This window comes from Pteropus alecto, unplaced genomic scaffold (assembly GCF_000325575.1).
Source record: "Pteropus alecto unplaced genomic scaffold, ASM32557v1 scaffold75, whole genome shotgun sequence".
NCBI classification, from domain to species: domain Eukaryota; kingdom Metazoa; phylum Chordata; class Mammalia; order Chiroptera; family Pteropodidae; genus Pteropus; species Pteropus alecto.
The window spans coordinates 11226850-11238873 of NW_006440638.1; the positions used below are offsets into that span (position 1 = coordinate 11226850).

At 36.2% G+C, this 12024-nt stretch overlaps 1 protein-coding gene across 5 annotated transcripts in view; it reads left to right on the forward strand.

Annotated features, from left to right (window-relative positions):
- The window catches only part of FRMD4B (FERM domain containing 4B), a 307013-nt gene that overhangs the window by 262057 nt on the left and 32932 nt on the right, over positions 1–12024 (forward strand). For all 5 annotated transcript variants that reach the window (XM_015593792.2, XM_015593793.2, XM_006917659.3 and 2 more), the window contains 3 exons: positions 7583–7666; positions 9081–9146; positions 11223–11280. In XM_015593792.2, the coding sequence (XP_015449278.1) occupies positions 7583–7666; positions 9081–9146; positions 11223–11280 (208 nt within the window). The remainder of the gene's footprint in view (positions 1–7582; positions 7667–9080; positions 9147–11222; positions 11281–12024) is intronic.

Consider the following 12024-nt stretch of genomic DNA (forward strand, 5'->3'; position numbering starts at 1 on the left):
CTCTTAAATCTCAGTTTTCACATCTATGAAATGGGGGTGCTAGTGATAATAGCATAGTATGCCTGTAGAGAGAGGGTTAGCCCAGTTTCTGCCACCTCGTAATGCCCAGTGAGTGTGAGCTGTTGTTCAAAGCATTTATTTCAGGCACTGAATGGCAGTGCTCACTGCATCGCTGCTAGTCAGCCTCTACAGGTCTTCCGAAACTAACCTCCTAGGCTGTCCTCAGCCTCCTTGACTTTCTTTCTTATTTTAAATTGTTGATTACTATCTCTTCTTTGAAAATCTCCTTGTGTTTTACGATGTGTTTATTCTTTATTTTATTTCAATGGTTCTCAAGCCATTTGTTAAATGATTGCTGGGTCCAGTTTAGCCCTTCTGGTTCAAGAATTTGCATTTCTAACAGATAATACTGATACTGCGGGTCAGGGGTCAGGGGACATTGGTAACAGTTGAACCTTGAACAATGTGGAGATTAGGGGCACCGGCCCCACCTACGTGCAGTCAAAATTCAAGTATACCTTTTGACTCCCCAAAATCTTAGCTACCCTCAGTGTCCATGGGGATTGGTTCCAAAACCCTTCTTCCCCTAGCAGATACCAAAATCTGTGGACATTCAAGTCCCTTACATAAAATGGCATGGAACAATACATATAGTCGGTCCTCTGCATCCGTGGACTCCTAATGGCAGATCAAAAACAGTACAGGTATTTTTTTTTTTTTAATCTGCATATATGTGGACCCACACAGTGCCAACCATGCTGTTCAAGGGTCAACCGAACTGTATTCTCTTACTCTTGTTACGTTTACTATCACTTTACCTACAAATTAGTGGAGAGCAATTTACTGTTAGAACTCTATAGTTAATATATCAAGGAGAAAATAAAGTAGATTCATCATTGAAGGCCACATTCCCAGACAAATGAGAGAAACGTGATTCTTTTCATTAAAAAGGGTGATTTGAAGGCAATCTGGCCAGTGAAAAACTGCTCTAAGTAAACTGATAACACATCTTGAACTGCTAATCACTGAGCTGTTGATCAATGCCAGTAGATTAGTGGAGGAAATTAGTGTTTATACACAGTAACTGATATCTTTTTAATATGACATGTTTAAGCAAGCTGACATCCTCAAACACTGGATCCAGCTCCAATGCTTTAGTAGTTAAATACTTTAATAGTTAAACTGGCACCTGTTACACCATGTAACAGACATGAAATACACTTTTTCTAACTGCTACAATCATTAACAGGTCCGATTCAGTATCATGCAAAAATTTGACAGTCACCACAGGTTTCTAGCAAGCATAGGTAAGAAAGTGGCTTATCACCAGAGTCTGTACAAGGCAACACCAGAATGGCAGATTTGCTAATTAGTGCAATTTCCAATGACAGTAAATCTGGAATACAGCATTAAATAGAGCTCTCAGAGGCCCCTTCTCACAACCTTTTATTTAATTTCTGATGATAGTTAGGCTACATGTTAGACTTTATCTTGAGTGTTCAAACAGGCAGAAACCATAGCTTTTTTTTACATTTGTGTATGCATTTTTATGAAATATGAATTTTGAGCTATGCTTACCTGTGGATGAAAAGAAGACTGCAGTCCCAGGTTACATTTTAAATGGTTTAGTTTATTTTTTTGTGAGTGAAGTTTCTACATTCATTGCCTTTGGGTCATTATAATTAATATGTGCTTTTTAGGCACCTTTTCTTTAGATTTCAGGTAAGGAAGAGCTTTAGCATCAAAAAACAAAGGGAGGAAGTTTGGGGCTTGGGCTTTTTTTTTTTTTTTCAAACTACCTTAAAAACCTAGGGCTGTCCCAACACCAAGCATAGACAGCTACCATCTTCCAGGGAACTCAGTGAGTCCTTTACTCTAGGAAGTGCTAGCACCCATTGTTTGCTAATTGCTAGCACTCCCATGCCCTCCAGCCTCAGAATGGCAGGTGGCTGATTGTCACTGTGAGCAAGTTCCCAATTAGCTACAAGCAGGTGCACACATTTGCTGGGGGTGGCTGTTTCCACACAAGTGCTCCAGCAAACACAAAGGGTGGCCTTGGTTCTGCCAACCATGTGGTTTTCTCAAAAATGAGTGAGGCTGGCACATTCCTACAGGGTTTTTGAGGTCAGTAAAGAAAAACAACAGGCCATGAACGGGGGCTTGAGAATGCCAAAAGGAATCATTGCCTGAAACATTGTTGCAGTGGCTAAATGGTGGGTCATGGGCCACTTCCTTCCAGAAAGCTGTCAGAAAAGGAATCTGGTATACCTAATGGAGAGATTCAGCCTAATCAGATAAAATATAATCAGATAAAACACAAGCATGTTCTTCATTGTGACACCTGAATTCCTGCTGAAATGATAAAAGCAATTTCTGGTTTGGTTACTGAAAGGGTAGCAAGCCTTAACATTTGTAGGCATTCTCTCTGGCTAGGACCTGGAGAAATCAGCCCCTCTTGGCAATTCTGGTCAAGTGCATATTTAAAATAACACTTCCATTGCTATTAGGCCAAGAATGTCCAGACAGGGTGAGTACGTTTACTGCTAGGTAAAAGCAGAGACATCCCCAACTGTGCCTGCTCACCTCCCAGCTATTTAGGCTCTCCCTCTGGATTCTGAGGTTGATCCCGAGTTATATAATCTTAGTTTGCTGCCCTGCTTGCCTGTCCTCTGTGCTGAAGGCAGACCTCGCTGCCCATGCAAGCTCAGTGGATCCACGTGGCCTCAGACTCTGGGAAGATTCCCCAACCAGGTTTCTTCAGAGGGTGAACAAATAAGTACTCAGCTACTGTCAGTCCGCTCAAACATAAAATCCTGCTTGGTCCTAAACACTGAAAATGATCAGGATTAACTTTAGAATAATGTGCCAGTGTTTTAACACCCTGGTAGTTAAATATTTTGGCATTACAGCACTTCCCCTCTCAATGGCAATGAGCTTGCTTCTCAGTACCCTCACTGCCACCCATTAGCTATATTTGATCTAGTTTGTGATGTGAATGCATAAAGAATGCATAAAACATATATGTAGTTTAAGGAACAAATTAGAAAATGCATGGCCACATTGTCGCAGAAAAGATGCAAAGATCAGACCAGCGAGAAACCAAGCAGCACTCGGAGAGTTGGAGAACTCAGGTTTATTATACCAGCGGTCCCAGAGGAGTTAGTGCTCTGAAGATCTGAGCCCCAAGCTCAGTTGCAACATTCCTTATATAGAACATTTTTGGCATGGGCTGATTGGTTAATTTGTCCTCAGACCCTTACGAACTAGCAGGAGTTGCTATAGTTACAGGTAGTTACATAGCATTACGAAGCAGCAGGAGTTGCTATGGTTATAGGTAGTTACATTTGTTGCTTAGGCAGAGCAAGCCAAAGGGAGGATGAGGTTTTTTTTACTTTTGAGTAAGGCCTATACAACAAGCATATCTACAGAAGCAGAACAAAGAGCTGATTAGTTTTTGAGTTCAAATTCCTCTTCAACATAACCACTCCCAGCAAAGAATGTTGCTGCAACCTCACCCAGTGTATAGCCTCCCCACTGCATACAGCCTCCTCCTGCAATAAAATCTTTTTCCCCCCAAAGTACAATGACATGTTTTCTAGTTTTGGTTTATACTTTGATCACCTATATATGATTCTCTTGTTTCATTTTGCTTGTTTGCGAACTCTATGTACATGGGATTATGATGTATATGTTATTTGGGGTCTTGTTTCTTAACATTTGTGAGATTCATTGTGTGTGAAGCTATACTGTATTTTCTCTGCTGTATGGTATTCCATGGTATGCTTACATTACAGTTTTATCATTTCTACTGTTATGGAATATTTAGGTTGTTTCTTTTATTTGTCTTATTGTGAACAATGCCGCTATAAACATTATTCTTTTGTGTAAATTTCTCTAAGGATATACCTAAGGAAGGATTGCTGGATCATAGCATATACAAATTTCCAAAATGATCATACCAACTGATGTTCTCACTAACAATGGATGGGAATTTCTGTTGCCCTGTGTCTTCATGTAAACTAAGTATTGTCAGAGTTTAAAAGTTTGGTAGTCAGGTACATAATGGTGATTCACTAATGGTTTAATGTGCATTTATTTCCCTGTGTACTTATGAAGCTGAGCACTTGCTTCTGTCTGCTGACCATTTGTATTTCAGTGCACTCTTATGCACTGTTTGTTGAAAGGTTTAACCCGTTTTTCTGCCAGGCTGCCTGTTTCAATCATGTTTGAATCCTACCAGTGCTCTCTCATTTAGTGTTACAGCTAAGTCCACAGCTCAATCACCTCAATATCAATAGTGGCTTGTTTGAAATGAGTTATTGAATGGGTTCTTATAGGAAAGTAACATTATATGTTCATAAGGAAAGGATGCTTTGCAATAGCACAAACAACTAGATTTGGAGGAACAAGAGGAACCTTTTCTAATACAAAGAAATAAGGTCGTGTTCTTTCCTGAGAATGTGAAAATTTGTTATGGCCCAGATTCCACATTTATCAAAATTACTCATACGTCTCTTTTATTCATGTGCTACTGACAATTTTGCACTGTTAATAAATTTTCTAAAACTAGAAACCAATTTGAAAGCTGAGAAGGCATCTCCATATCCATTTTTTACTAATAGTTTATGCCAGAAATTGCAAAATGATAACGATGGTCTGCTGGTATGTTTTACACAGCCCGCACAGTGTTTTAGTTTTAATCTTTGGTTGGTTGGCTGCTAGGTTAGTTGATTGGTTGCTTGGGTCTTCGGTTGAGGCAGTATTTAAAATTCAGATATCTTACATTAAACTTGAGGATTTTGCCTTATTTTTGAAAAAATGCAATCAATAGAGGATCCACATTCCCAGATGGCAGAAATTACTAAGATCTGAGTAGTGGTTCCCTATCAGCAAAGAAGTTTGATTTTTTTTTTTTTCCCCAGTATCCAATATCCCTTTCTTTTATGTGAGTGGAATTTGTAGCTAGGCATGCGGCTGCCCAAAATAAAGACCGCATATCCCAGTGTTCCTCGCCATTAGGGATAACCACATTATTGTTTTGGTCAATGGAGTTCAGGAAAATGGGTAACTTTATCACATGATGCTTTCTTCTACATGCTAGGTATGCAATATATAAACTTAATACATACTTCCTAAGTGAATAAATGAGTTTATGGTAAATAGCAGCTTCTACTATAGTGAGGTCTTGATTGCCACAAAATTAACTATAATTCCAAGAAATAAGTCAATGCTAGGCTGAGTTCTTGGAACATAGCATATAGTTCTCATGGACCCAGAAGATAACACATGTGTGTTTTGTGGTGATGATTAATAACAAAGTGTTGTACTTAGTCTATTATTTTAGAACATACACATGTATTTGCCCTTTATAAACTGACAAGCAAACTTCTGTGGGAAGAAAATGAGATTTGAAGGACAGAGCATAAAAGAAATTATTAAGAAAAATAAATATCATTACCGAGAGTTGACAGGTGACCTTTAATATGAATAAATGGGGTTGTGGTATATTTTAGTTTTCAGGAAGCCCAAACCAGTTTCTCAAGACTGTCAAAATGGTTAAGCCGTACTGCTCAGATTTCAAATGAATAGAGAGATTTGTCCTTATGTAAGAACAGGATCCAAGTGACTTTATTTCCTGTAGTAATTTGTAAAGCCAGATCTTTCACCTTTAGAAAGGGCCACTAACCTGGTTTTGAAATGAAATGTTGACAGCTACAAATCATAGTGTCTCCAAGCTAGGTGACACTCAACTCTAACTATCTGTTTTTATTACTGAAAGTAAGTCTATGTACAGTTTGCTCAGTGGGTTCACTTCATGCCCCTGTGACATGGTGAAGAAACTTGGAAACCAGAACCAGAAAACAAACTTCTGTAGACAGTGAAGGAGAATCCCTCACACCAAACTTGATCAAGTGTCAGAAGTGAGCAATTTCTAATACAGCACAGAACAATGTGGGCCAAACAAAACCTGTCCACAGGCCATACTTGGTTCCCAGTTTGACGTATAACAATCGATCTATAACAGTCGATCTATGGGTGTTGAATGAATGCTTTGGGAAGAGATTCACCTTAGGTTCAATATTTGGTCTTCCAGTTAGGGGTTCATCTCTTTAGTATCATAATTCACACTGGGGCAAACTCCAGGGAAGCTAATGTAAAAATGCATAAGTGATGGGTTTTGAAACTAATTGGTTCAATGTGTTCATTTATAACTAGGGGTGAGGGTAAAGGGGAGCTATGCTTTTTATACCTTGCAAGAAATGAGAATATTTATGTCAAGTCTCTAGAACATGCTAGGGAGTCTGTTGGGGAATCAGGTAATAGACTACAAAGAGTTATGGTCTTGTCCTTTAAAGCCAAACAGGCTGGGTTGCCTTCTGGCTTCTGTGAGTAGTAGCTGTGAGACATTGAACAAGTGACTAAGTCTCTCTAAACCTCACACTCTTAACCTGTAAGGTGTGGGTAATAATAGTACCTCCCACATGGGAAGAGCTATGGTAAATAATGCCCCAAAAGTGCATTGCATGGTGCCTCAGCTCTTGGTAACTTCTCAACAAAGAGTAGCTATGGTGAAGATATGAGGAGGTGGAAACAAGGCGAAGAGTTACCAATATGCTGTTTGATGAACACTAGTTTGATCAGGATTTTGAATAGCTCTTTAATGTACTTACCCTAGGCTCTGATAGACCCTAGACAGTCATGTCTGTTTCCTCATAGGCTACTTCCTTAAATACTTGGAGGAGTTAGAGAGTATTTTTCTTTCATACAGTGCAGTACCAACTATGACTGGGTTGAATTACCTGTTCTCCCTTCTGTTAAATTCCATGAAGACCACACCCTTCTCTTTTGACAACCAGAATTTTGCCATTTTATAGTTAGGTAATAGCTGACCTTACATGAAGTACATCTGAGTTCACTTGATGCAATTTGAGTGATACCTTTAGTTTCATTAAAAACACGTTTCAAAGTCATCTTCTATTTCGGTGATTTTTGCAGGTGGCCAGCTTGGTCTATTTTATTCCAGAGAATTGTAAGGAAATAACAGATGAGTAATAGGTCTACATAAACCTTTTAATTGCAATAATATCTATTTTGAAAAATTGGTGATACTATGTGAATAGTATAATAACCAGTATTCCAACATGGTGAATATTATGTAGCCACTAAAGATAATGATGAGATTGCTATAGAAATGTAGAGAAAGTGTAAAATGAAATTTGAAAAATGCTATGTAAAAATAAAATATAGAATGTACATAATAATAATTATTATGTAATTATGTAATATAGATACATACAGAAATATATAATGAAAATTGATGCAAGTTTATGAGGAGAGTGAGGAAAATGGGATTAAGGCAGCTTAATAGTATTTTAATTTTTTGATTTTTTTAAATTTTAAAATATCAGGCGAATTGAAGGGTTGTCAAATTAAAGACTATCTCTAGATAGAGACCAGAGCTTTATATTTGCTGACAACATTTTGGTGTGCTATAGCTATTTTTCAAATTTCACCTGGTGACTAGCTTGGATAATACTTTAGGTAACAGTGACTGACATTACTATATTACTCTTCTTTTTAGTGATGAAAATGCCAGGAAAGATTTAAAGACATTACCAGCCTTTCCAGTGAAAACTCTTCAGGAGCATCCATCCCTTGCTTACTGGTAAGCCAAAGCAAGATAGCAGGTGACCCCATTATCACAGCCTCTATTGAGAACTGCATGCTTTTCAGGAAATTAAAAAATATGTAAGTGAAGAAAACATCAATTGCCCATCAAATGTTGTCAGAGTAACCATAAGTAGACCTTGATCCTTTCAGTGAAAAGATCTGTCAAAGCTCACTGGAAATCATTGTACCAAGATTGTAGTCATTTGTAAAGAGCAGCTGTGTGCGTTCTCAATCAAGTGAGCAAAAGGTCTGTAAAGTGTGCTTTTAGGTAAGCATGATGCTCAGTATATGTGCGGTCATTGTGTAATATGGCCTTAATCTAGCAGAGTGCAATATAAATGGTATAAAATACAGATTTCCTTGGACAGAGGTTTTCTTAATAACCAGAAATGACTTGAATGACCAGAGGTTTTCTCTATGGCTGGAAATTATTGTATATTTTGAGTTGCTTTATTTGTTTGTATTTTAATGGATCCATGGTACCCATTTTCCATATAACATTTTTCCTAGAAGAGTACTTTTTTTCCCCTTTGAATTACTTACATTCCCTTTTAAATGTATTTCCTTGGTTTAAGACTCCAAGTCCTGAAGATGATTTTCCTTTTCACTAAAAAAACTGATTACAAAATAAATGTTCAACATTAATAGCTTTAATATGAAAGTTAGAATATATTTCTCAAATAAGTAGTAGAAGTGAGTAGTGAGCCTACGTTGTATACTGAGTCTGGAACTTTCTAAATGAATCATTGTTAAGTGATAGTTTCTTAAGGGAAAAAAAAAAAAACCATTGATTACCAGATATATAGAAGTAAAAACATTTACTCTTCTACCTTATACTTGAGATATGACTGAAAGAGCTACCTGTCTGATTGTAGGGTCTAAAGGCTGAATGATGTCAAGGGCTGCTGGACTTCCTTTTCTAGTTAGCATGTTTAACCCTAAGATAATAATGAAAGGTTTTCTCTTAAAGCAGTGTATGTATCCCTGAGTAGTGACAATAGAGTATTTTAAATTGAATACAAACTCAGAAATAGTTTTAGTTCTTCCTGAATCTTTCTGAATAATTTAAGGAAAATGTCTTTAATACTAACACTTGCTGACCTCAATGGCAAAGGACATTAGTTTTTCATTTGATAAATTGATATTGTATCATTTAAAAAATATTAATATATATTATATAAATGTTATATAAAATATAAATTAAAAGTTATGATGAGGTTGTCAAATGTCTGAGGTTTGCATTCTTCAGGAATCCATGTCCTACAGAAACAAAATTCAGCCAGCTTCTCTCCCAAACAAGTTGTCGAAGGCCTTTCTTCTCATGTTTCTCAAGTAGCCACCTGAGAATCTTAGGATGAGTCTGTATCTCAGATCATACCTTGCCATACGTTCATTTCATTGTTTTACAGTGAGGACAGAGTAATTGAGCATTATTTGAAAATCAAAGGTCTGACTCGGGGTCAAGCTGTGGTTCGGTAAGTACCTTTTTTTTTTTTTTTTTTTGCTTAGATATACTTTTAATGTCTTCTGTTTGTAGAAATCATCTGAAATGATTTCTGTAGCATAGTTGTGTGTATATAGTCCTCATCTGATTAGAAATATCTTACCATTATAAAATGTCTTGGGTCATTCCATGTATTGGTTTAATCAATTCAGATGCCATCAGTGTCAGGCAGGCAGGAAGGGTAAATGAGAAATGTGGGCCAAGTGTGGGGCAATAAGGAATGGTAGGGACTGTGGGGAACTACTGAGCCCTGTGTAGAGGCAAGACTACTCAACTTCAGAATTCAAGTATAATGTTGCAGGATCCCCTGATTTTTTTCCCCCCAAAAAACTGGAATTTCCGATTGTTAAATCCCATTTAAAGCATTGCATAGTTGTTTTAAGAAAATTTTAATGCAGTATGAGCCGAACAAAACCTGTCTGGAGGCCATGTTTGGTTGCCTGGTTTGTGACTCTACTTTGGGTGGAACAAACAATGTTGGTGTTGGATAATCTGTTCTTCATGCTACCAAAAAAGGCCATAGTGGTATATTTCTGCATTTTACACTTATAGATTTGACTTAAGAGTTAAGTATATATTTCTAAGAGTTTACTACAATCAATCCATGGAATAGCTTTATTTTTTACTTATTATGAGCGTGACCCAAAAGTTGATTCTTATTGCTTTGCATCATTAGATGCTTATAGAGTTACCATTATTTACTAGGAACAGTTCACAAACTACATTAAAAATTTTTAATTATAAAAACTAAATTTATAATTTTATAATTATAAAAACTAATGTTGCTTTATTGCTATAGTAATTATAGAGTAACTTTTATGGCCATAGAAGTTTTTTTTAAAAACTACTGACTATAGCTCAGAGCATGTGAGAATTGAAATAAAGCCTTGGAAATTGCCATTCCCCTGGTCAGTGTATAGATTTCCCCTATACTCCTGCCTCTTACACTAGTCTCCTTTTATCATAGCATACCTGTGATCTTCAAGGAAGACATGCAGAAGTTAGCAGTCCTAAAGTTGAATCCTTGACATTTTAACTCATTGTGCCTATTTTCTGAACTGGAAAAAAAAAAGGAATAACAATTTCCCTAAAGGTTTTTAGATTAGGCTGATAAGCGTATTATGAAATGTCCTTACTTAAATGCAGAGTCCTTTAATTTCCCCTGGTCATTATCGTTGTGGCTCCAAATAACAGACTAACTTGGTAGTTAAGGACTTAGACTGTAAAATTCAACTCAGTTAGTTAGAATTCTGGCTGTGTGCCATGTGACTACTGCATGATCTGGGCACATTTACCTAAACTCTTATACTCATTTACATATAGGCCATTTAGTTTTTTAAATGATCAAATTATTGATTACAAAGTCCAGAGCAATTGATCTTCAAAATGTCATTAATAAGTCCACTTGTATTAAATGAGAAGTTCGATTTCTTGTAGGCAGAGAGGCAGTCTTACACAATTTATTCTGTGCCATAAAGTCTTAGAGGTACACAGTAAATACTTGTCGAATTAAAAATAGCAAATGGTAGCACTATTGCTTTAATGAGGGGAGCATATGTTTTAAAATCAGGATTTCATACAATAAAATTCGCCTTTTTTAAGTGTATATTTTTAAGAGATTTGACTTAAGAGTTAAGTATATATTTCTAAGAGTTTACTACAATCAATCCATGGAATAGCTTTATTTTTTACTTATTATGAGCGTGACCCAAAAGTTGATTCTTATTGCTTTGCATCATTAGATGCTTAGTTTAAAAAATACTTGCAATTTGAGTGTATACTACGATATATGTTTTTAAGTCATAGAAATCTTAATATGCAGAACATAACATTTCCTATAGCTTTTTGAAATTGAAGTATTGTTAGCAACCTCCTAACATTTGGATAAAGTAAAATATATTACTCACTAGAGTGGGTTATTTCATTTCTGCTTTAGTCAAAGACATAGTTATAATGAGGAAAGTAAATATAAATTGTGTTTCTTTAAATCACTTTTCCCAGAAGGGTCCTCTATTTTAATAAGAAGTTATATATTCATTTTCCATAGGTATATGAAAATAGTAGAAGCTCTACCAACTTATGGAGTCCATTATTATGCAGTAAAGGTAAATACTTCTACATGGCAAAGCTTTTATAATGCCCATGTTATTTTGTGAGAGTTAGTGAACACCAACTTTCTAAAATCACATAAATCTACATATATATTTTTAAATTGTCTCTAGAAATTTGAGTGTTGAGAATAGGATTGATTTTCTTAAAAAATAAAAGCCCGATTATATCTCATCACTTTTAGCAAATTATAAAGCACATTTTGTTTTCCCAAAGCCTCTATAATCCTAAGATATTCAGATAGTTCTCTTTCGGCACACCTGTTCCTTTAGCTCTTCTTGCTTATTTTTCTCTTTCCAATTGCTTAGCATTCGAATGCTACCAGATATTCATTTGATAGTGCCTTTGTATGAGAATCTTGCACTCCCCAATGTCATTTCGACAGCCTCATAAAATCATCACATTTTTGCAGGATTTGCAGTACCAATTTTCAATCAGTATATTTTGTATTTGTGTAGTATTTTCAGATGTTTATTAGCGGAAAGAGATTGACTAAGAAATATTGCAAGATGTTAAGGAATAAAACAATGTTAAGAAAGGAGTCTTGTTTGAAAGAGGAATAATTTTATAATCAATCAGTCTTGAGTGACTTTTAAAGTTCCGATGATGTTTGCAATTCAAAATGGTAGGGAATTGGATAATAAATACCTGCATAATGAGGATACCCTGTACTAAAAATATGTACTAATGCAATTTTAATTTCTACTGATTATTAGTGTGTTTGCCTATGGATATATGTT